The 26,434-nt window shown below is 42.5% G+C and overlaps 1 protein-coding gene across 2 annotated transcripts in view; it reads left to right on the top strand.

The window, feature by feature from the left end:
• Positions 1 to 26,434, top strand: part of gdap1l1 (ganglioside induced differentiation associated protein 1-like 1) — a 96,397-nt gene that overhangs the window by 66,091 nt on the left and 3,872 nt on the right. For both annotated transcript variants that reach the window (XM_068048253.1, XM_068048252.1), the window contains exons 4-5: positions 2,027 to 2,121; positions 20,128 to 20,242. In XM_068048253.1, coding sequence (XP_067904354.1) covers positions 2,027 to 2,121; positions 20,128 to 20,242 — 210 coding nt within the window. The remainder of the gene's footprint in view (positions 1 to 2,026; positions 2,122 to 20,127; positions 20,243 to 26,434) is intronic.

The raw sequence follows: 26,434 nt of genomic DNA, 5'->3' as shown, positions 1-26,434 counted from the left end.
AAGAGAAAAAGTCTTTAATCATTGATCTCAATCTATTAATATGAATTATCCCTTGAAGGAGTAATTAGAACAGGTGACCAAATGTTTATTCAAAGAGATAGGTTTTAAGCAGCATCTTAAAAGAGGTCAGAGAGATGGAGAGGTGAATGAGTTTGAGTAGGGAATTCCAGAGCTTCAGGCCTAGACAGCTGAAGGCACTGCCACCTATGATGGAGGTTGAAGGAACTGGGGGATGCACAAGAGGTAAGTTGGAGGAATACAAAGCTCTCTAAGAGTGTAGGGCTGAAGGAAGTTATCGAGATAGGGGCGGTGAGGCCACGGAGGGATTTGAACACAAGAATAAGAATTTTAAAATTGAGGCATTGAACCAGGCGCCAATGTAGGTCAGCGAACACAACGGTGATGTGTGAATGGGCCTTGGTGCGTGTTAGGATATAGAAGAGTGTTGGATTATTCTATCAACTGCTTAAGAGAACTCCAATCATAACCACTGCACTTACAGTTTTGTGCTGTGTAAGATGATTTTCATTAAGCACAATGGTCTGATGAAGGGATAGTGTGTAATGTGAAAGCAGCATTAGTTTAGCAAACTGGAATAGCACCAAATTTTGCAGCTTGTATGATTTTGCTCTGATCTAATTTAGCATAGCATATGTTGATATTTGTCATTCATATTGTATGAATGTATGAGTATCCAAATTACAACTGCAAATTCAATTCACACATAATAAATACATATTTCATTTGAACACTACATAGTCAAATAAATTCTACTTGAATGATCTCTACTGTAACCAATTTTGCTTTTGGAATTGTCATGCAGGCTCCCACCTGCCAAGAATGAGACACATTAATTTTGCCACATGAACAATGATTTTTAAACTGTTACTGGAGTAAAGAAAGAACTTGTTTTAAAAGAAAAACACCAGACCCTTGACTGGAAAGACATTTGCATAGTAACAGACAGTACTTGGAAAGGACAAAGGGGCCACTCCCTGCTCCAATTTAATCCACAATGTACTTTTGATTACCGGACGTTGAAGGTGGAGAAGCTCGCATTCCAGGTTATCTGCTAAAATGGCCGACTACACAAACTGACGTGGTCAGACCAGTTTAGTCACATGATTAACTGGCTATTGGAGTTTTTGGAATTTGAACTTGCCAGAGTTTTAAAACTCAGAAAGCTGTTTGCTCATGGACTGAAAAGACCTCTCTCCTGTCTGCTCTCATCTTGCTCGCACCAGCTTCGGAAACCATTGAAGAGATATGAACCCCAAGAAAGAAAAGTCTCCTACAGTGAACAAGATTTAAGAAGAATACTGGGCCCCAACGAAAAGCAAGACTACCTACAATCAAGGACTCTACAGCGAGCTTGAAACACAGTTTAAAAAAAACCCTCTTCAGAGATTGCCTCAAACCTCTGCACTATTTTTATTCTGTCTCTATTTGCATGTGCATTTCGCATATGCATGTGCTAGCGTGGGGCGCAGCGTGTATTCATAGACGTTAACTGAATTAGAGTTTAAGTTTAAATTTAATAAAATTTCACTTTTCTTCTTTAAACCTAAGAAAGCCTGTTTAGGCTAATTTATTTGCCTTATAATTGGAAAGTGGTGAACAGGGATTCACCCAGGGGGAGCTCAAAACACAGTGTGTTTAAAATTAAAACCCTGTTACAATAAGACCAGGTGAAGGTTGAGAAAGACCCCTCGACACCTTTCTCACCTGCTCGTAACAGAATAATTGCTCGAAGATTTTGCCTAAAAGCGCCGCACTTGATTTGATCAACTTAAAGAAATTACAACAATTCTAATATTTAAGTTTGTTAGTTTTTTATGGTACAGTTAGGATTTCAAACCTCAACAGGACCTGATAAAGTAGTAATTAAAAACTTGTTTTGCCAGACCAAAAGCTGTGTCAGCTGAGGGAATGATTTCTGATGCTTCTGTGTACTGCTTTTTTTTTGCTGCATTGTACAAGGCATAATAGATATGAAATCATATTCCTTTGTCTTTCCTTCTGACAGGGCATTTAGTAAACACCGCTGCAGAACTGATGAAGCTTGACCAAGAACAACCTCAACTCACAGAGCCATATCTTTCCAAACAAAAAAAATTAATGGTAATACAAATTAAGTTTCCTTTCAACTTGATTCTAGAAATGAAACTGTCACTTTTCACTTCAGGTTAAGTATTTTTGCAGACAAGGTGCTGTTAGACCTGAAATAGATCATTGTAGTGTTTGAGCTGAGCTATGCAAGGACAAAACTCTATTCCAGGAAAAGATTAAGGATTCCCCATCTTGTTTTTCTCCCCAAATGAATCAACATTGAATGACTAGCTATCAGAAAGTAATGCAAGTTCAAGAAATCAGTAAAAATGAGGGAATCTCAGGTTATCTTCCCAACTGTGTCAATTAGACGTACAAAGGGCAGAACTTTCCCAGCCCCGTGTAGGCGGCTTTGGAGGCGAGGGTTTGGGTGGGGTGGGGGGGGGTGGGGTGGGGGGCGAGAAAATCAGAAAAAAGCATCAGGCTGGGCTCGCCAACATGTTCCCGCCTTATGTTTTTCCCAGAAGCGGTTTTGCAGCAGTGACAGCAACCTACCCAGCAGCACAGGAATTCAATTAAGGTATTTAATGAGAAAATTAGCACCAATTTTACCACAGTAGTGCAATCTTCAGAGCAATGCACAGGCCTACCGCTGTCTCAGCACTCGGACAATTCAGAGGAGGCAGCTGCACAGCAGGAGGTCATAGGTGCAGTTGATTTGAAGGATTACCTGCAAAAAAATGGCAAGAATGCTATCTTCCCGGGCCACAGGCTTGCCATTATGCCCTGATCTCCTGGAGACGTATGTCTCCAACAGTGCTGGGACTGATGTAGTGGCAGCTGCTTCCCTGGTAAAGATGACGCCTCCATTGAGTTCCTGTCGCTCCTGCTGCTTGGGTCTCAGCACTGGTGAGACCCGAGCAATGGTCCATGATGTGTCAAACTCCCGCCTCCGGAACCCACCCACCGTCCCTGATTGTATGGTGAATTCATAGGCAGCCTGCTAATTGGCTGCTTCTGCAAGATTTCTTCGGTGGGCACACTGCTGCAGAAGTGCAGAAGATTCCGGCCAAACTTACCTCAACTTTATCCAGAAACCTAAAATACATTACAGAGAATAAAAATGTGTTAAACATCTACAAGAGAGATACATTATTTGCACAATACAGTGTTAGAACAATGAAATAAATCTAGAAAGTATTAGAAGATCAGTTAAGTATTTGAAGGAAAAAGATAGTTGAAAGATTTGGGTGGGACACTTTACAGTTCTGAAGAAGGTTGAATTGTTTGATCGGTCTTTCTATTTCAGATGCTGTTTGCTCCATTGTGCTTCTGCAACATTTTGTGTTTATATTTCTGATTTTCAGCATTTGAATGTAGACAAGCCACAACTGGACCTGACTGCTTGGTCAGGAGAAAAACTATTCCATTCTTCAGCCCAACCATTGATTCCTTTAATCACCAGTAAATGTACTTGGGTTTATTCCCTGCCTTGAGATTTTGTCCCATGCCTAGGACAAGATACTACTGTATAAGCATTGTCTATTGCAGGGCAATGGAGACAATGCATTATTACAGACTCATACAAATAATCGTCCAAGTTGGTTATTAATGTTTGACCATCTATCCTAACTTTCAATTAAGCCTAAAAAAAAAAGAGCTCGAATGAAAGATCTCCTATCAGTAACCTTTCATGACGAGATACCTAGAAGCCAGAAAACCATAATAAATTTTACATCTATTTTAAAAGTCATGTAAAAATCTCACTAAAAAATTCAAAATAACTAATAGGCTCCAAAAAACAAATAGAAAACTGAGCTCTCTTATCTGAACTCATTAAGATTACTTCAGAATGGCTGCTGGTACAACTTTTAGACAGGGCCACAGGTTTGCAGCCTGACTAAGTACTATAGAGTAAATGTGAGAACTCTGGTTTATCTACCTATTGGAACAACATAGAAAGGCTCTCTAAGACTGCAGGCCATTTCTCAGCCTGTCACACCACTAGCATAAAGTGAAATGGACCATTTCTCAATAAAATGGAATTGTACGGTCATAAATTGAGAATGCAATTGAGAACAAGGTTCAGAGGGGGAAGTGTAAAAAACAAATAAGAGAAGCAAAGAGAGAGTATGAGAATAAACGTGTGGCTAACATAAATGGGAATCTAAAAGTCTTCTATAGTCACAAATAGTAAAATGGTGATAAAAGGAGGAGAGGGGCTGATTTGGAACCTAAAAAAGGGGATTTACGCATGGTGGCAGAAGGCATGGCTAAGGTACTAAATGAGTACTTTGCATTTGTATTTATCCAGGAGGAAGATGCTGCCCAAGTCCTGGTGAAAGAGGAGGTAGTTGAGACACTGGCCGGAATTTTATGTTGGGCAGGAAACCCCGCCCACTGGCCAAATAGTCGGGAGCAAGCCTGCCTCCACCGGGCCTAGGGAGCCACGCTGGGATTTTTCACTCCCAGGTCCTTAATTGGCCTTGGGCAGGACTTCCACCTCCTTGAGGCAGGAAGCCCCGCCTATGGAACTGCGGGCCAGTCAGTGGACCGGCAGTTCTTAGTTCCATCAGCACCACCAGGAGTGGTGGCCACTGCTGGGACTACACTCAGTCATCAAGCAAGGTGAAGGATGGCCCCGGAACGAAGTTAAGTTTTTTGCACCTTGCCAGGGACAAGGGACGTCAGCAGTTTGGGGGGCATGGGGCGGGGGGGGGGGGTGGTGATGGTGGGGGCAGTTGGGGCTTTGGGGCCGGCCGTTCGTGGGGCCGGCCGTTCGTGAGGCGCAGGGTGCCTGATCAGGAGGGCACCCACCCCACCCCCCCCCCCCCATCCCCATCCCACAAGAATGCTGCCAGCTTTTACCTGGCAGTGTTCTTTGGGGCTGAGCCTCAGTGGTGGGAAAGCTTTTAGAAACGATAATTCGGGACAAAATTAACAGTCAGTTGGACAAATGTGAATAAATTAAGGAAAGCCAGCACTGATTTGTTAAGGGCAAATCATGTTTAATGAACTTCCTCGAGTTTTTTGATGAAGTAACAGATAGGGTTGATGAGGGTACTGCAGTTGATGTAGTGTATATGGTTTTTAAAAAGGCAATTGATAAAGTGTCACATAACAGGCTTGTCAGCAAAGCTAGAGCCCATGGAATAAACGGGACAGTTGCAGCATGGATGCAAAATTGGCTGAGTAATCAAGGCTCAGCAAGCCAATCCAGAGTTAAATAAAGTGGCACAATTGGCTCTAACTGAAGCTGAAGCAAAGGGAGTTCCAGGAGGCTACTGTATTAAAAATGGGATACTGAAGAGAAAGTGGAGACCTCCTCACACACCTTCAGATGAAGAATGGACAGTTGTTCATCAGATAGTGGTACCATCCAAGTGTCATCGGGAAATATTAAGGATAGGGCATGAAATTCCTATAGTGGGACATGTTGTGATCCGAAGACCCAATCACGTATAGGTCGGCATTTTTACTGGCCAGGTCTTTCCAAGGACGTGGTGCAGTTTTGTACAATGTGCCACATGTGCCAGATTGTGGGAAAACCACAACCTGCCATAAAACCAGCACCTCTAATTCCCATACCAGGTTTTAGGGAACCATTTAGTAGGGTGTTGGTAGGCTGTGTAGGACCTTTACCGAAAACAAAAGCAGGACATCAATATATACTCACTATCATGGATATGGCTACTCAGTTCCCAGAGGCCATTCCCTTGAGAACAATTTCCGCTAAGGTAGTGGTAGAGAAGTTAATCCAGTTCTTCACTATATATGGATTACCGATTGAGATTCAGTCGGATCAAGGTTCCAATTTTATGTCCAAAATTTTCCAGGAAGTTATGAATAATTTGGGTATAACACAGTTAAAGTCTTCAGCGTATCACCCACAGACACAAGGGGCTTCAGTATGGTACCATCAGACCCTCAAAACAATGATCAGGGCATACTATCATGAATATCCCCATGATTGGGATAAAGGGCCAGAATTTCTTTTGTTTGCCATGAGGGATTTAGCTAATGAGTCTACAGGTTTTAGTCCTTTTGAATTAGTTTATGGACATTAGATAAGAGGTCCTCTAAAACTAATTAAAGAAAGGTTTTAGGGACAAATCTTCTGTGTTAGATTATGTATCTGTGTTCCAGGAACAGCTCACGAGATCTGCAAAGTGGCTCAGGAACACCTGAAAGCTTCCCAAACAACCATGAAGAAATGGGCACTCAAGCATGCCAAAATATGAACATTTCAACCAGGGGATGAGGTGTTAGTATTACTGCCTTTACAGGGTGAACCGCTGAAAGCACGGTTCAGTGGTCCATATAAAGTGGTCAAAAGAATTGGTAAAGTAAATTATTTGATTGACACCCCAGATCACCGGAAAAAAAAATCGGCTGTGTCATATCAATATGTTGAAACAATATCATCACCTGGAGGATAAGCAAGCATAGGTATGTCAGGTAGTAGGGACAGTGAAGGATGAAAGGGATAGAGAGGATGAGGCAGAAGGAGGTTTAGACAATTCTCAAATTGAACCTCCTACTATCCAGTTAGCTAATACTGAATTGTTAGGGAGATTGGACATTATGCTTTCCTATTTAGATGCAGAATGATGAGAAGACCTAACAAGGCTACTCACATCATTTAAAGAAGTCTGTAAGGACAAGCCAGGATGTACAACCTTAGCCACACATGATGCGGATGTAGGGGAATCCTTTCCTATAAAACAGCATCCTTATTGCTTAAGTCCAGAGAAACAGGCCCAGGTAAAAGCAGAATCCAATACATGTTGGAAACCATCTAATTGAACCCAGTCAAAGCAACTGAAGTTCCCCAGAGGTGTTGGAGCCTAAACCTGATGATTCAACTAGATTCAGCATAGACTACAGAAAGGTTAATACAGTAACAAAGGCAGACTCCTACCAAATTCCTCATTTGGAAGACTGTATTGACAGAGTGGGCAATGTCACATTTCTTACAAAAATAGATTTGTTAAAGGGATTGTGGCAGGTTCCTCTAACCCCAAGCGAAAGAAATATCAACCTTTGTCACACCAGACGGTCTTTTCCAATGCCAAGTGATGCCATTTGGGCTAAAAAATGCCCCAGCCACTTTTCAGAGACTAATGAACCAAGTGGTAGCCTGTATTCCTAATTGTGTGGTTTATCTTGATGATGTGCTGGTCGACAGTGCTACTTGGAAGGACCACTTGGAACAATTGGAAGCTCTGTTTAGAAAATTACAATCGGCTGATTTAGTGATAAACCTTGCCAAAATGTGAATTTGCAAAAGCGAGGGTAACCTACCTCGGGCATATAGTAGGGCAAGGACAAGTGTTGCCAAGAACAGCAAAAGTACAAGCATTGGTGGAGTTCCCTGCCCCCAAGACTAAGCAAGAAATCATGAGGTTTTTGGGGATGTGTGGTTTCTACCACAAGTTTGTACCAAGTTTTAGTACTTAGAATTAGAACATTACAGCGCAGTACAGGCCCTTCGGCCCTCGATGTTGCGCCGACCTGTGAAACCATCTGACCTACACTATTCCATTTTCATCCATATGTCTAGCCAATGGCCACTTAAATGCCCTTAAAGTTGGCGAGTCTACTACTGTTGCAGGCAGGGCGTTCCACGCCCCTACTACTCTCTGAGTAAAGAAACTACCTCTAACATCTGTCCTATATCTATCACCCCTCAACTTAAAGCTATGTCCCCTCGTGTTTGCCATCACCATCCGAGGAAAAAGACTCTCACTATCCACCCTATCTAACCCTCTGATTATCTTATATGTCTCTATTAAGTCACCTCCTCCTTCTCTCCAACGAAAACAACCTCAAGTCCCTCAGCCTTTCCTCGTAAGACCTTCCCTCCATATCAGGCAACATCCTAGTAAATCTCCTCTGCACCCTTTCCAAAGCTTCCACATCCTTCCTGTAATGCGGTGACCAGAACTGCACGCAATACTCCAGGTGCGGTCTCACCAGAGTTTTGTACAGCTGCAGCATGACCTCGTGGCTCTGAAACTCGATCCCCCTACTAATAAAAGCTAACACACCATATGCCTTCTTAACAGCCCTATTAACCTGGGTAGCAACCTTCAGGGATTTATGTACCTGGACACCAAGATCTCTCTGTTCATCTACACTACCAAGAATCTTCCCATTAGCCCAGTACTCTGCATTCCTGTTACTCCTTCCAAAGTGAATCACCTCGCACTTTTCCGCATTAAACTCCATTTGCCATCTCTCAGCCCAGCTCTGCAGCCTATCTATGTCCCTCTGTACCCTACAACATCCTTCGGCACTATCCACAACTCCACCGACCTTCGTGTCATCCTCAAATTTACTAACCCACCCATCTACACCCTCTTCCAGGTCATTTATAAAAATGACAACAGCAGTGGCCCCAAAACAGATCCTTGCGGTACACCACTAGTAACTAAACTCCAGGATGAACATTTGCCATCAACCACCATCTTCTGTCTTCTTTCAGCTAGCCAATTTCTGATCCAAAGCTCTAAATCAGCTTCAACCCCATACTTCCGTATTTTCTGCAATAGCCTACCGTGGGGAACCTTATCAAACGCCTTACTGAAATCCATACACACCACATCCACTGCTTTACCCTCATCCACCTGTTTGGTCACCTTCTCGAAAAACTCAATAAGATTTGTGAGGCACGACCTACCCTTCACAAAACCGTGCTGACTATCGCTAATGAACTTATTCTTTTCAAGATGATTATAAATCCTGTCTCTCATAACCTTTTCCAACAGTAGATTTTACCCACAACCGAAGTAAGGCTCACAGGTCTATAATTACCAGGGCTGTCTCTACTCCCCTTCTTGAACAAGGGGACAACATTTGCTATCCTCCAGTCTTCCGGCACTATTCCTGTCGACAATGACGACATAAAGATCAAGGAGAAAGGCTCTGCAATCTCCTCCCTGGCTTCCCAGAGAATCCTAGGATAAATCCCATCTGGCCCAGGGGACTTATCTATTTTCACACTTTCCAAAATTGATAACACCTCCTCCTTGTGAACCTCAATCCCATCTAGCCTAGTAGTCTGAATCTCAGTATTCTCCTCGACAACATTTTCTTTCTCTACTGTAAATACTGACGAAAAATATTCATTTAACGCTTCCCCTATCTCCTCTGATTCCACACACAACTTCCCACTACTATCCTTGATTGGCCCTAATCTAACTATAGTCATTCTTTTATTCCTGATATACCTATAGAAAGCCTTAGGGTTTTCCTTGATCCTATCCGCCAATGACTTCTCGTGTCCTCTCCTTGCTCTTCTTAGCTCTCCCTTTAGATCCTTCCTGGCTAGCTTGTAACTCTCAAGCGCCCTAACTGAGCCTTCACGTCTCATCCTAACATAAGCCTTCTTCTTCCTTTTGACAAGCGTTTCAACTTCTTTAGTAAACCACGGCTCCCTCGCTCGACAACTTCCTCCCTGCCTGACAGGTACATACTCATCAAGGGCACGCAGTAGCTGCTCCTTGAATAAGCTCCACATTTCGATTGTTCCCATCCCCTGCAGTTTCATTCCCCATCCTACGCATCCTAAATCTTGCCTAATCGCATCATAATTTCCTTTCCCCCAGCTATAATTCTTGCCCTGCGGTATATACCTGTCCCTGCCCATCGCTAAGGTAAACCTAACCGAATTGTGATCACTATCACCAAAGTGCTCACCTACATCTAAATCTAACACCTGGCCGGGTTCATTACCCAGTACCAAATCCAATGTGGCATCGCCTCTGGTTGGCCTGTCTACATACTGTGTCAGAAAACCCTCCTGCACACACTGGACAAAAACTGACCCATCTAAAGTACTCGAACTATAGTATTTCCAGTCAATATTTGGAAAGTTAAAGTCCCCCATAACAACTACCCTGTTACTCTCGCCCCTGTCGAGAATCATCTTTGCTATCCTTTCCTCTACATCTCTGGAACTATTCGGAGGTCTATAAAAGACTCCCAACAGGGTGACCTCACCTCTCCTGTTTCTAACCTCGGCCCATACTACCTCAGTAGACGAGTCCTCAAACTTCCTTTCTGCCGCTGTAATACTCTCCTTGATTAACAATGCCACACCCCCTCCTCTTTTACCATCTTCTCTGTTCTTACTGAAACATCTAAATCCCGAAACCTGCAACATCCATTCCTGCCCCTGCTCTACCCATGTCTCCGAAATGGCCACTACATCGAGATCCCAGGTACCAACCCATGCTACAAGCTCACCCACCTTATTCCGGATGCTCCTGGCGTTGAAGTAGACACACTTTAAACCAAGTTCTTGCTTGCCAGTGCCCTCTTGCGTCCTTGTAACCTTATCCCTGACCTCACTACTCTCAACATCCTGTACACTGGAACTACAATTTAGGTTCCCATTCCTCTGCTGAATTAGTTTAAACCCCCCCGAAGAGCACTAGCAAATCTCCTCCCCAGGATATTGGTACCCCTCTGGTTCAGGTGAAGACCATCTTGTTTGTAGAGGTCCCACCTACCCCAGAAAGAGCCCCAATTATCCAGGAAACCAAATCCCTCCCTCCTGCACCATCCCTGCAGCCACGTGTTCAACTCCTCTCTCTCCCTATTCCTCGCTTCGCTGTCACGTGGCACGGGCAACAACCCAGAGGTAACAACTCTGTTTGTTCTCGCTCTAAGCTTCCACCCTAGCTCCCTGAATTTCTGTCTTAAATCCCCATCTCTCTTTCTACCTATGTCGTTGGTGCCTATGTGGACCACGACTTGGGGCTGCTCCCCCTCCCCCTTAAGGATCCCAAAAACACGATCCGAGACATCACGAACCCTGGCACCTGGGAGGCAACACACCAACCGTGAGTCTCTCTCGTTCCCACAGAACCTCCTATCTGTTCCCCTAACTATGGAGTCCCCAATGACTAATGCTCTGCTCCTCTTCCCCCTTCCCTTCTGAGCAACAGGGACAGACTCTGTGCCAGAGACCTGTACCCCATTGCTTACCCCTGGTAAGTCGTCCCCCGCAACAGTATCCAAAACGGTATACCTGTTGTTGAGGGAAACGGCCACAGGGGATCCCTGCACTGCCTGCTGGTTCCCTCTCCTTCCCCTGACGGTAACCCATCTACCTACTTCTTTTACCTGAGGTGTGACTACCTCCCCATAACTCCTCTCAATAACCCCCTCCGCCTCCCGAATGATCCGAAGTTCATCCAGCTCCAGCTCCCTAACGCGGTTCTCGAGGAGCTGGAGTTGGGTGCACTGCCCGCAGATGCAATCAGCAGGGACACTCTTGGCGACCCTTACCTCCCACATTCCGCAGGAGGAACATACAACTGCCTTAACCTCCATTCCCACTATTCTAAATTCCCAACAAATCTACTGAAAAACCCCCCAAAAAAAGTCAAAACTTGTTAGCTTAGCAATCCGACGGACAGAACTTTTTAAATAAAAAGCTTACCTTATCAACACACCAGAGTCCTTTTTTTTGGTTAGAGGAGGAGGGTGGGTGGGAGACACTACACGTGTAGTGTCTCGGGTACAGCCACCGCCCAAATATATAGTTTTCACTTACCCAGCAGTCCCCTGGTCCTCCGAAAACAAAAGGGAATTAACTTTTAACTTACACTGAAATTGATCTCCCAGCTGTAAGTTCGCTCCGTACCTCTGCTTCTGTCCAAGCTGCTGCAACCAAAACTAAAAGAAATTGATTTTAAACCGCCCAAATATATAGTTTTCACTTACCCAGCAGTCCCCTGGTCCTCCGAAAACAAAAGGGAATTAACTTTTAACTTACACTGAAATTGACCTCCCAGCTGTAAGTTCGCTCCGTACCTCTGCTTCTGTCCAAGCTGCTGCAACCAAAACTAAAAGAAATTGATTTTAAACCGCCCAAATATATAGTTTTCACTTACCCAGCAGTCCCCGATCCTCCGAAAACAAAAGGGAATTAACTTTTAACTTACACTGAAATTGACCTCCCAGCTGTAAGTTCGCTCCGTACCTCTGCTTCTGTCCAAGCTGCTGCAACCTAAACTAAAAGAAATTGATTTTAAATCGCCCAAATATATAGTTTTCACTTACCCAGCAGTCCCCTGGTCCTCCGAAAACAAAAGGGAATTAACTTTTAACTTACACTGAAATTGACCTCCCAGCTGTAAGTTTGCTCCATACCTCTGCTTCTGTCCAAGCTGCTGCAACCTAAACTAAAAGAAATTGATTTTAAATCGCCCAAATATATAGTTTTCACTTACCCAGCAGTCCCCTGGTCCTCCGAAAACAAAAGGGAATTAACTTTTAACTTACACTGAAATTGACCTCCCAGCTGTAAGTTCGCTCCGTACCTCTGCTTCTGTCCAAGCTGCTGCAACCTAAACTAAAAGAAATTGATTTTAAATCGCCCAAATATATAGTTTTCACTTACCCAGCAGTCCCCTGGTCCTCCGAAAACAAAAGGGAATTAACTTTTAACTTACACTGAAATCTATACACTATAGCTGTTCCACTGACAGATTTGCTACAAAAAGAAAACCAAGGTAGTGCGGTCAGGGGACTGCCAAGCATCTTTTGAGAGGCTGAAAGCCATTTTCATTAGTGAACCAGTGTTGACTGCTCCAAATTTCACTAAGCCCTTCAAGATGGCAATTGATGCTAGTGCCCTGGGGGTCGGTGCAGTCTTGTTACAAGACAATGAGTCAGCCATAGAAAGGCAAATGGGATACTTTTCCAAAAAGCTAAATCGACACCAAAAAGATATTCAATCGTAGAAAAAGGAACTCTAGGCTTATTACTAGCTCTTAAGCATTTTGAAGTTTATGTCTGCCACGACTACAGAGAGACACTGGTATATACTGATCATAACCCCCCCCTAACCTTTGTGGAAAAATTCAAAAACCAGAATGCCAGACTATTCCAATGGCGTTTACTATTCTAACCTTATTACTTAAAGATTATCCACATTGCGGGAAAAATAATGTAATTGCGGATGCTTTGTCTGGAATCTAACTTTGCTTTCAGTTATCTGAGTGCAAAGTTGGTACAAAGCCGGACTGTGTTAGCTACAGGTAAAATGTGAATGAGGATGAGTGTGTAAATGTGTTTTAATATTTTTCACCTTCTGTTTTTTTTCACTCTTTGTAATGAAATGCATTTAAAAATGGCGTTTCATTCCTCCAAGGATGGAGGTATTATGAAAGTGCTTCCTTTTTTTTTAATATTTTATTTTTTGAGGACTAGTGTTCAAACTGAAAAGAGTACATGGATGTGTTTTTTCTTTACCAAGTTCACTGAAGGGTGAAAGGTTCACTTGAAATGTTGTTTGAAAACCACCGGTGCTGGAAGTCATGTAACTTCAGAAAATCTATGATTATTTCACAATTTCTGCATACTCAGAATACTCCCAGTAGGAAGGTAAACCCTGAGTTATAGCTAATATCAATATTTTGACCTCATAGTCTGGCTGAGCATTGCCAGTAAATAAACACTTCAATATTACTGTCACTGAACAGTTGCATTTTCCATTATTCAACTTTGAAACAGTATCTGACTGTACCAATCAACACTTGAGCATTCAACAACACTCAAAGTCAGAAGTTAAAAATGGTAAGAAAAGGGAATCAGCAGGCACTATATGAACCATTTTATTAACATGATCAACATTTGGTATGGTTAGAGAAGCATAGAGGTTATGTTACTGGACTAATAACTTAGAGGCCTGGACTAATGATCTGGAGATATGGGACCGGAGGCAGGCGGGCAGAAAAATCACTGTTGGAGAGTGACGTGCCTGCCTCCGGGTCATTTTCAAAGAGGTGGGGTCGGAGGCCCAATGGCTACTCGCTCACAAGCAGCGGGTAGCCAATTAAGGAGCCTATTAAGGCCCCTCTCCCATGCTGACTGGAATTTTCCAGTTGGCAGGCAGGCACCCAAGGTGGCTTAAACAAAGCCAGTGGAAGGCGGCAGACCAGGGGATGTGTGGGGGGGGGGGGGGCAGGCACTCCATATCACTTTTTAAACATTCAGCCCTACAGTTGACTTCAAAATTGCTGTGGCCACAGGTGGTGTGGCAACTGTAGCCATTTTCAATTTCAACAATTTTAAAAGTGTTGAGAGGGTGCCTCCAGCTTGAGGTGCCCCCTCTGTCCATTACCTGCAACGTCAGGATCCCAACCCAAAAATGAAAATCCAGCCCATGAGTTCAAATCCCACCACTAGCTGGGCAACTTAAATTCAGTTGATTAAATAAATCTGGGATAAAAAGCTGGTATCAGTGATTGTGACCCCGAAACTACTGGACTGTCATAAAAAACCCTTCTGGGTCACTAATATCTTTTAGGGAAGGAAATCTGCCATCCTTACATGGTCTGGCCTTTATATGACTCCAGATCCACAACAATGTGTTTGACTCTTAACTACCTTTTGAAATGGCATAGTAAGCCATTCAGTTGTATCAGAAACCATTATCAGCAGCTTACCACCATCATGAACAATAAATGTTAACCTTACCAGTGACAGCTGCATCCAGTGAAGGAATTAAAAAAAAAGTAAGGAAAGGACATGCGAGGAGGTCTGTGATAGGGTGGAAAGCTGGAGAAATTAAATGGTAAAAAGGCATTATGGTGCAAGGCAAAGGGGGGGGGGCAATGGAACAAGATGGGTCTAGAGGAGGTGTAAAACTCCAGAACTATTACCAGCACCCTGCTGTCTGAAAAAATGGCAGCAGTGGTTACAATCTGAAGTTGTTAAACCTAGATGATTGTAAAGTGCCAAATCAAAAGATGAGGTGCTGTTCCTTGAACCTTGAATGAGCTTCATTGAAACAGTGCAAGAGGCTGAGAACAGAGAGATCAGATTGGGAGTGGGACGGAGAATTAAAATGCCAAGCTACCAGAAACTCAGGGCCAAGCTTGCAAACTGAATGGAGGTATTCAGCAAAAAAATTATTCAATCTGCGTTACGTCTCCCCAGTGGACAGGAGACCACATTGTGTGCGAATACATTGCCACTCGTGAGGTATACGCAAGACTGTACACTGCTACCAGTCTCTGAAAGCTATATAGTTGCTTGGCTTTTAATGAATGCCAGATTCAGCATCTATTAATACCAATATCAAGTTGGCAAAAACTCTTTATATATTAGCATTAAATATATTAAATCGGTATTGGCAGTGGCAGCAATAACAGGGGCAGGAAAGTACTTTACTGGCTGAGGGTCCCAGTGAGACTTGCAAAGACCCATATGACAAATACTGTTGATATTGGCTTATTAAATTTTGAAGAGCAGTTTTCTGTAGCCTTTATTCACACATGTAATTAGCATTAATATCAATGTGATTATCAGGACATTAAGATAACCCCATCTGCACTGTAAATTAATAATGGGATATAATGTACAAGAAATTGTTTAAAATTAAGTTGCTTAGGACCATTAAAGGACTGGTATTTTCCTCTGGGGTTCTCCTGATTGGTTGTCATACGTTTAGTGGGAAGCCCATTTACACGTCTGTTCCAGGTTTCCGCTGAAGTTACCGCCACCAATGGGGAAATTCCTGGCCTTAATTTACTTAGGGAGCAAATTTCTGCAGAGCTGTGCCTGCTCGGGTGGCGTAACTTTGCTAGAAATTGTATTCCCACCTGTATTTATTTATTTATTTTTATTTAGAGATACAGCACTGAAACAGGCCCTTCGGCCCACCAAGTCTGTGCCAACCAAAAACCACCCATTTATACTAATCCTACATTAACCCCATATTCTCTTCCACATCCCTACCATTCTCCTACCACCTACCTACACTAGGGGCAATTTACAATGGTCAATTTATCTATCAACCTGCAAGTCTTTGGCTGTGGGAGGAAACCGGAGCACCCGGCGGAAACCCACGCAGACACAGGGAGAACTTGCAAATTCCGCACAGGCAGTATCCAGAACTGAACCCGGGTGGCTGGAGCTGTGAGGCTGCGGTGCTAACCACTGCGCCACTGTGCTGTAACGGGGTTTCTGCCAATATTATGGTGGCACAATGGGAAAAGTCCCAAGAAAAGTTGCTTGAAGTCCTCACAGCCGCCCTCACAGATGGGGGAGAAAAAAGGTTCTTCAACAATAGAACAATCTGTAGTCTAATTCAGCAGTTGAGTTGATGCTTTTCTTTTCCAGCGATCAATTTCAGCAATTACAGTTCAGTAAAGGAATTGGTTGTTTTCTCTTAAAAAAATTAATCTGGCTTGACTTTTCAGAATTCTGAGATTATAATAAATAAGGTATAAGGAGAGCTCGCATTTCCTTCACTATATCCTGGTCCAGCTATCTGTCTGTGTCTGTTAACTGTGTCTCAAAAGCCAGTTTTTCAGTTAGTTTCAAACATCAATTGGAAACATTGTATCTCATGTCCTTGATCCTGAGTGGCTGTATCCTCTGGCAACAAGAATGCATAATTTGACTCAGTCCCTGCAGCTTGCGGCCTTAAAGCAGTACTGATCCTGTTACAGCCTTAAAGGCACACTGCATACTTCCCGGAAAAGAAAAAAACTACAGGATCATAACAACCCCCAACAAGCCTGACTCTAGTAGTTATAATGGCTTTGTCACACCGTTTAGGATTAGTTAACCTCTAACCAGGGAATTCATTGCATAATTTTTTGTTTTGTTTTAATTTCATCTTCATGTACACCCTTATTACTGTTAACATAAATATCCATTTCACTATTAACCAGGTTATTCAGTTGGGATTTTTTTTAATACATGAAAGTGAACCATATAAGGTTTAAAAATAGGATCATTTATATTCACATCCTTATATTATCTATTTTGTCAGGAGCTTCTACCTGTAATTCCTTTCTGTGAACAGAGGACAACTTGTTGCATAGATCCCTAATAAACTGTTGACCACAGAAAAAATTCATCAAGTGGCAAGATGTTTGAGAGATGCACTATCTACTGCAGAGTAACGTTCTTGATGTTTCTGTGCAATTTACATAAATAATAGCACAGGGGCCTACCTTCCTCCATATGGAAGGCACCTTGGCCCCGATTTTAACTGCCCCCACCTGCCAGAAACCTTGCAGGGGAACAGTTAAATGCTAGTCATTTACCTGCTCTGACGACGCTGCTTTTCCACCATGTTCCGAAATTAACATCCTCCTTTGAGCGGGTGAGCAGGAGACACATGAAGGAGGTAGGGTGCTACTTTAAATATGCAGATCAGGTTGGATGGATGATGTCAATAAGACCCTATCTGCAATTTTGATTGGGGGCCTGAGTGGGGGAACAGTGACGGCTTTCCCACTAGGCCAGACTGTTGGGTGCCAGAGGTGGGTCAGAAGAGGTCCAGAAAAGAAGCTTTATTTTAGGTTTCTTTGTGGACCATGAGGTCAGGAGTGCCTCTCTGGGACACTCAAGGAAGGCTTGGGACTCCATAGCTCAGAGCTAATTGCTGCCACCCACCCCTTCCCTACCTCCTCCCATTCCCAAAGTGAATTTTTGTCCCTACCTTAGGCACTCAATGTCAGCATGAAACACTATATAAATATTATATCCCCCAATGAAGTATCATCACATGGAAGACTTTGTCAATGTTATCATGTTTTTGAACACATTGAATAATTCACTATTAATTAAGTACAGTGATTTTTCTTTTTAAAGTGCCATGCAGTGATTACTTACATTTCTGGGTACTGGGATCAACATTCACAACAGACAAGAATTTCTTTCAATAATTAATAATTTCTTTGGATGACAATCACGTTTGTTCATTCTTGTTAAATGCATAAATGCCAGATAGAAGTGCTGGATATCTCTATGGGGTATAATCCCTTTTTTTCTCAATAGGTCTATCTGATTGAGAATTGAACTGCACTATAAACCGTAATGTAGATTTTAACTCGAGCTAAAAAGTGGTGCTCAATAGCAGCATATTGTGATAATCAAGCTCAACTGTATTTTAAGAGACACGGTTTTAAAGATTTGTAAACACACTGGGCTGTATTATACCAGCACTCTGGAGATGGACAGGGAGGTGGGAGGGCTAGTAAAATGGTGGTGGAAGGCATCGGGAGGGGAGCCCGATGTCTTCCCGCTGCTATGGGATATTACCAGCAGTGGCAACCTCAGCGGCATGGCTGCCCACAGTTGGCCAAATAGGCCACTTAAATGCCCACTTTATAGTCACTTGCTCCCCCCAGTGTCAGGGGGCACCGGCGTCACATAGGAAAACCGCTAGGTAAACCCTGGCGGCCTCCCAGCTGGTTCCCGGGAAGGTTGGGGGTGGGGGGGGGTGGGGTCTCCTCCTTAATGGCCGCTTCCTGGCCCATGGAGGGGCTCCCTCCAGTGGTAATGGCTGCTCCTGCAGCTACCTTAATTAGCTTCCCTCCATCTTGTCAGGAATGGAGTTATGCATGGATGATTCCACAGTGTTCAGCTTTATTCAGAAGCCTTCCCATGATGAAGCAGCCCATGTCAACCTGCAGCAGGACCTGGGAAATATCTAGTCTCAGGCTGACAAGTAGTAGGTAACATTCATGCCACATAAGTGCAGGGTAATGACCATCACAAACAAGAGAAAGCTCAGCCATCACCCCAACCTTAACAACAACATCAGAAACAACTTGCATTTAGATAGCAAAAACAGCACTGCCATCACCAAGCCTCCCACCATCTTGAGGGATCACCATTATCCAGAAACATAACTGGACCAGCCATATCAACAGCATAGCTACAAGAGCAGGGCAGACATAGGATACTCTATGCCAAGTGGCTTACTTCCAGAACCCTCAAATCCTCTCCGCCATCTAAAAAGCTCAAACCAGGAGTGTGATGGAATACTCACCAGTTGCCTGGATGAGAGCAGCCACAACAACATTTAAGAGGTGCAGCATTTTCAGGACAGAACCGTTGCTAAATTGGCATCTCAGACACTGGACCCAATGGCCTTCTCCATCACCAGCATACTGTGGTTGTCGTATACTAAGTACAGGACTACTTGCAGTAACTCATTAAGGTTGCTTTCACAACTTCCCTTCCCCCCTCCCCCCACAATCTCTACCACCGAGAAGAATAAAGGCAGAAACGCCATGATTAAGCCATCACCTCCAAGGTCTCCTCTATGTTTTATCTTTTCAACATCAACATATATCACCATTCTTCCTTGTTGCTGGGTCAATATCCTGGAATTCCTTATCTAACAACATTTTTGCACAATCATCACAAGGACTGCAACAGTTATAGGAGAAGGCCTACCACCACCTTTTCAGGCAATTAGGGATGGCAGTAAATGCAGCCTTGCTAACATTATCCACTCCGTGGGAACAAAAAAAAAGAGCAAAAACTGCATACTTTGTTTGAAATACTTTGAAAGGTAGCCTGTGCAGATGACAAATGATTATGATCTGGTCTCATTTTGCCAAGTCATTACCCAAGAATTTTCCACTGTTTATTTCATATTTATAGAAATTTGCATTATGCTGCATGGCATGCCTAATAAATGTCCACTGTTTAATCACATCGTCCATATATGTGCAAGCCGTTGGAAAATGTTTCCTTCAGAAATAAGATTCCATTTATTATACACTGAACTTGAACATAAACTACTTTGCACTTGAACTTTCCTTGTTAATTTTGTAAGACAAGTTTACTTCATCTGCAATTGAAGTTAAAGGTTACTTTGCAATAATCCAACCCTTTTTTAAATTTAATGGAACCACCAGGCAGAGGTGATGTCACAATATTTGTGCAGTGCAGTAGCTGCAGTATCACTGTAAGCAGTGCCAAGCTAAATTTTGAAAGTTTTAAAGTTAAAATTTTCAAATAGACATTTCACTGAAACACCAATACACTTCTAATGGAAAATAACTGACTGTACGATCAGCAATTTCTAACGTTAAAACTATCACTAGCAGTTTGAGGCCAGCAAGCAGGGCTCCTTACTTGTATGTATGGGTAGAATGCTGCTTTTCCCAGTTCAATAGCACTATCAGCTAGCAAGCTAATTCCATACTGCATACTCACACCACTGGCCACAATGAGCACGTTGAACAGTTCAGTTGTTAATAAATAAGGTTAAATCACAGTAATATGCTGTTTTCACATTTTTCCTAGGCTAAAATATTGGACCATGATGATGTGAACAATCTGAAGAAAATTCTTAGTGATTTGGGGAACGTTTTAGATCAAGTGGAAGCAGAGCTTGAACAGCAGAAGCACGAACTAGCAGGTATGGAATTGCTGAAAGAAAATGTTTACAGTAATACAGTAATATGTGTTTGTGCAAACTAAAGTTTAAATAACACCTAGAATGCAAAATTGTAAAAATTACCATAAATTTACAAACAGCAGGTGCTTCACTGAAATGTACTGTGGTGTTCTGGTTGGTAATTGTTTTACTGGTAAAAAACACTTTTTGCTTTTGTTTCAGCCTCAGCCAACACACACAAAGTTTGCAGATCAGGTCATCTATAACCTTTTGAAAAAACAATAAAAGCATGTGTGTTCTTACAAACATATAGACAATGATAGACATGAAAAAACCTACTGGTACATCCAGCTTGTCCCATCAACTGCAATGCTTTGAGCATCAAAATATATACACTTCCCACCCCACCTCCAGGGAGATCTGGAGATTTCTGACCCCCTTAGGGAATCATAATTATTCAGGAAGCCACTCTGGTCCTGATTAATGTTATACAGTATCACAAGAACACAAGAAATAGGATGAGTAGACCATATGGCACATCAAGCCTGCTCCGCCATTCAATACTATTGTGGCTGATCTTCGGCTTCAACTCCACTTTCTCACCTGCTCGCCATATCCCTTGATTCCCTGAGTAACTAAAAATCTGTCTATCCCAGCTTTAAATGCATTCAACGATGGAATATCCACAACCCTCTGAGATAGAGAATTCCAAAGATTCACAACTCTTTGAATGAAGTAATTTCTCTTCATCTCAGTCCAAAATGATCAGCCCCTTATCCTGAGACTGTGCCCCTATGTTTTGACTTCGTAGACCAGCGGAAACAATCTCTCAGCGTCTATCCCATCCAGCCCCTTCAGAATCTTGTATGTTTCTAAACTCCAGAGAATATAGTCCCAATTTACTCAGCCTCTCATCATAGGACAACCCCCTCATCCCAGGAACCAATTTAGTGAACCTTTGCTGTAATGCCTCCAATGCAAGAATGTCCTTTCTTAAATATGGAGACCAAAACTGCACACAGTATTCCAGATGTGGTCTCAACAAAACCCTATACAATTGTAGCAGGACATCATTTTTCCTGTACTCTAATCCCCTTGCAATAAAGGCAAACATGCCATTTGCCTCCCTATTTGTTGGCTGTACCAGCATGCTAAATTTTTGCGTTCCTTGTACGAGCACACCCAAATCTCTTTGAACATCAACACTTACAAGTTTCACACCTTTTAAAAATGATTCTGCTTTTCTATACTTATGACAAAAGTGAACAATTTCACACTTCCCTGCATTATACTCCATCTGCCATCTTGTTGTGGGCAATAAATGCTGGCCTACTGGCCTAGCCAGTGACACCCACATCCCGTGAAAGAATTAAAAAACTCACTTAACCTGTCTGTATCTCTTTGCAGCCTCTCTGTGTCCTCCCCACAACTTACCTTACCACATAGCTTTGTATCATAAGCAAACTTAGATATATTACTCTCCGTCTCTTCAGCTAATTCATTGATATAGATTGTAAATAGCTGACGCCCCAGCACGGATCCTTGTGGCACTCCACTATTCACTGCCTGCCAACTTGAAACTGCCCCGATTATGCCCACTCTTTGCTTCCTGTCCCTTAACCAATCCTCTATCCATGCTAATATATTACCCCCAACTCCATGAGCTCTTATCTTGCCTATTATTCTTTTGTGTGGCTCCTTATTAAATGCTTTTGGAAATCCAGGTACACTACATATACCAAAGTGATTATCGACAACGCAGCCGGCAGCTGATGTCATCAGACGGGCATGTGCGCAGATTGGCTCCTGCTCTCTGTGCATGCGCTGCGTTCCACATTGCCAGGACTGGTTGGCGCATGCGCAGATTACGTCATCGAGTAATGCGGGGATGGGGGAAGCGGGGAGAGAGGCGGGGAATGGGGGAAGCGGGGAGAGAGGCGGGGAATGGGGGAAGCTGGGAGAGAGGCGGGGAATGGGGGAAGCTGGGAGAGAGGCGGGGATGGGGGAAGCTGGGAGAGAGGCGGGGATGGCGAAGAGGGGAGAGAGCCGAGGATGGGTGAAGCAGGGAGAGAGCCGGGGATTGGGGAGGCAGGGAGAGCGTGGCCGAAGACCTTGGTGGTGGCGGCGGGTGCGCTCTCCTCCACCCGCCCGCCTGCTCTCTCTCACACCCCCGGACCGCCCACTCGCTCGCTCCCCCCCCACCCGCTCACTCCCCCACCCCGGCCCGTCTGCCCACTCCCCCCGGCCCGCCCAATCACTCGCTGTCTCGCTCCTGCCATTGTGTGCTGCCATGTGTTTAGGTTGCCTTCGTGTGATTATTTGAGCAGCGCCATCTTTAGTCCTGGCAGCTGCTGACGTCACAGATGTGACGTTTTAGTGGCAGAGGCTGCATTTGCGCATGTGCCACTGCAGAGCCACCTACTGGTAGCGTTGTCAGCAAACGCAGCCTACATATACTGATTCTCCTTTATCTACCCTACTAGTTACATCCTCAAAAACCTCTTTAGTAAAGAGTAAAAAACCCTTCCTTTAGTAAAACCATGTTGACTTGTTCTAAACATACTATGCTTTTCTAAGTGTATTGTTAAGACTTCCTTAATAATAGTTTCCAGTATTTTCCCAATGATTGATGTTAGGCTGCCTGGCCTGTAGCTCCCGTTTTCTCTCTCCCTCCTTTCTTGCAAAGCTGTGTAACATTTGCCAACTACCAATCTCGTTCCCGAATCTAAGGAATTTTGGAAAATCATAGCTAGCGCATCCACTATCTCAGCAGCTATCTCTTTTAGAACCCAGGGGTGTGGGCCATCCAGTCCTGGGGATTTGTTGGATTTTAGTCCCTTAAGTTTCTCCAATACTTCTTCTCTGCTGATATTAATTTCCGTAATTTCCTCATGCTTTTTAGCCCCTAGGTTACCGTCTATTTCTGGTACAAAACTTATGTCTTCTACTGTGAAGACAGACACAAAATATTTGTTTAATGCCTCTGCCATTTCCTCATTTCGCCATGATAATTTCTCCTGTCTCTGTTTCTAGGGACCAACGTTTACTTTAGCTACTCTCTTCTTTTATATATACTTATAAAAGTTCTTACAATCTGTTTTTATTTTTCTGGCTCGTTTACTCTCATATTCTATATTTTCCCTTTTTATCAATTTTTTGCTGATCTTTTGCTGGTTTCTAAGACACTCCTAATCAGCAGACTTGCTACCAACCTAATGTAAGAAGTGATCTCCACCCCAGCCAGAAACAGGTCCAGCTCTCTCTTGAAGGAATTTTACAGGGCCAAAGGTTTAAGAGAACTAACATACTAGTTATCATTGAATCCACCACAAGTTCAAAGATTATTTAGATATATATAGATCGATTCCTATCCTATATATTTAGTTTTGAAAAGATGTTTAAGATCAGTACCATTAACATTTTTTGGCAGAATTGTTAATCTGCCATGTTACAGATTTGCCCATATTAAGTTTTAGTCTTGCAGGAATATCTAGTTCTTTTTGGAAAAATACATTGAAAACAAGTAGTCCTGTTGATCTTTCATTCTTTCGTTCTTTGTTGAACCTTTAACTACTTATTTTTGAATGCTTACCCAAGTTAATGAAGTTGCAAAGACTGTGATCACCAACAATATGCACACTGGGTTAATGACTATATCTATGAATAATATGCCTTCCGTAATACAAAGTTAGGAGGTCAAACCAAGTGTAGGCTAATGCCTTAAGAGATGGAAAATTCTTGATTCACATTTAAAATAGTCACATACTCTGTAATCTGATGAGAACAGTCAGCTGCATCAACATTAGTATAGCCTTAGAATGTTAGCACAGCTCAGTTGGTTGCACTATCACCTCTAAATCAAAAGGTTGTGGGTTCGAGTCTCACTCTGGGAGCTGGGCACAAAAATCACAGATGACATTCCAAAGCAGTACTGAGAGAGTGCTGCACTGATGGAGGTACTATTTTTTGGATGAGATGTTAAACTGATGCACCCAAAAGATCCCCCAGCACAATTTCAAAGCAAACCTGCAGTTATCCCCAGTGCCCTGGCCAATATTTATCTCTCAATTAACATCATAAGAACAGATTATCTCGTCATTATCACATTGCTGCTTGTGGGAGCTTGCTGTGTGCAAATTGGCTGCCATGTTTCCTTCTTTACAATAGTGACTACACTTCAAAAATACTTCATAGTTTGTAAAGCGCTTTGGGGTATCCTGTGGTCATAGAAGATGCTATATAAATGCAAGTCTTTTTTCTTCCAGAAGACAAACTACACAGGCAAGATTTAATATTTGCACCAATTAAATATAATTTTTCAAATTACCATATAATAGTTTTAATGCATTACATTCTTAAATTGTTTGTTATTTTATCATTGGTCAATTTTATGCACCAAAATTAAACAAGGGGTCACCTCTGTGTCCTTAGGCAAAAACTGAATAATAGCCAATTTGTTTTCAATGTGATCTGCATCATCATAACAAATAAATGGTAGGCAAAAATTCTGCTAAGCTGCATTGCTGTCGTATTATTCAATCACCACACTGGCCCACAGAGTGGATGATACATAGCACTGAATGTACATTATTGTTTTTAATTGAATAAATTACCAATTAAAGATCTATAAATAGCTAAAAGTTTCATTACGAGTAAAATTTATTGTTTGAAAAAGAAATTCTAGCTAGTCTTATCTCTATGGATAATTTGTTCTTCTGCTAGCTGTAAGAACTTTTTAGTTATCATTATCACAATGTGCTTATAAAAGACAATTTCATGACAATTTTTACTTTGTGCAATATTAAATTAAGTAAAAAAAAAAGAGAAATGTGGCTCTTCGAAATTTGTAGAAAGCTGTAAAAACATATGAGATGCTAGGATTTATAAATAAGAATATAGAGTACAAAAGTACAGATGCAATGCTAAATCAATACAAATCATTGGTTAGGCTGCAGTCAGACTGTTGTGTTCAGTTTCTGGTGCCTTTTGGAAAGATAACACAAGGCCACGGAGAGCATGCAGAAGGGATTCATTCAGATGGTATCAGGAATAATATTTTATTTAGAAGAAGAGAGATTAGAGAAACTAAGGCTTTTTACATTGGAAAAGCGAAAGGTTAACATGAGATTTAATAGAGGTGTTCAAAATTGAGGGTTTTGAATGGAGGTAAACAGGGAAAAACTATTCCCACTTGCCAAATCAGTAACTAGAGGGCATAAATGTACGATGATAGCCAAAAGAACAATAGTTGAGAATAGGATTTCTTTTAGTGATCCAGGAAGTGGGTAGCACATGGAATGCCCTACCAGAAAATGTGAAGAGGAATAATCCATTGATGAACTATAAAGGAAAGTGGCTAAATATTTGAAAGATATTTCTTAAAATGTATAGGGAAAGGGCAGGGGAATGAAACTAAGTACCGAGCTCTTTGAGAGCTGGTACAGGCACAACGGGTCTATTTATACACTATAACATCCCATGACTCTAAATACTTAGAACTGTAAAATGTGTTGAATAACATTGGAAGCAATATAAGTACTAACCAACAGAGAACAATTTTTACTGAAGGGCTGGATGGCATGATGAGCAAAACAAGATCATTTCACTTCTGAGACTAGGCTTAAAACCTAGCTCACATTTGGTATTTTACACAGCTTTCTCTGATAGTTAGATGTGAGTACAGTAAGTCTGGATAATTCAGCTACCAGTAAATGAGATTATACTACAATACTTCCCTCAAATTAAGTACCAACTCAGCATTCTTATTCAGAAAGACTACAATAGCGGCAGCAACAGTTTACATTTATATAAGACTTTAATATGGAAAAACATCCCAGGACACTTCACAGAGAAATCAATACATGGATGCTGAGCTAAGGACGATATATTAGGGGCAGTGAGCAAAATCTTGGTCAAAGAAATGGAGTTTAAGTGAGTCTTCAAGGAGGTGAGGGAGATGGTGAGGCAGAGTGATTTAGGAAGGGAATTCCAGAGCATGGGGCCTGGCGAAAGCATGGAAACCAATGGTAGGGTGAAGGGGTGAGGGAAATACACAAGAAGCCAGATTCAAAGGGACAGTGCTTGGGGGTTGGGTGGGAGAAGTTGATGGTAGAACCGGAGGATGTTACAGAGATAGAGAGAATGCAACAAAAGGCTAACATTTTTCTTTTAACTTTGAGGAATTTTGCGACTGCGAGTCAACTTAGGTTAGCG

Source organism: Heterodontus francisci, chromosome 16 (genome assembly GCF_036365525.1).
Source record: "Heterodontus francisci isolate sHetFra1 chromosome 16, sHetFra1.hap1, whole genome shotgun sequence".
Taxonomy (NCBI): Eukaryota; Metazoa; Chordata; class Chondrichthyes; order Heterodontiformes; family Heterodontidae; genus Heterodontus; species Heterodontus francisci.
Note: the sequence above shows the minus strand (reverse complement) of the source record. Positions and strands in the feature narration are given on the sequence as shown.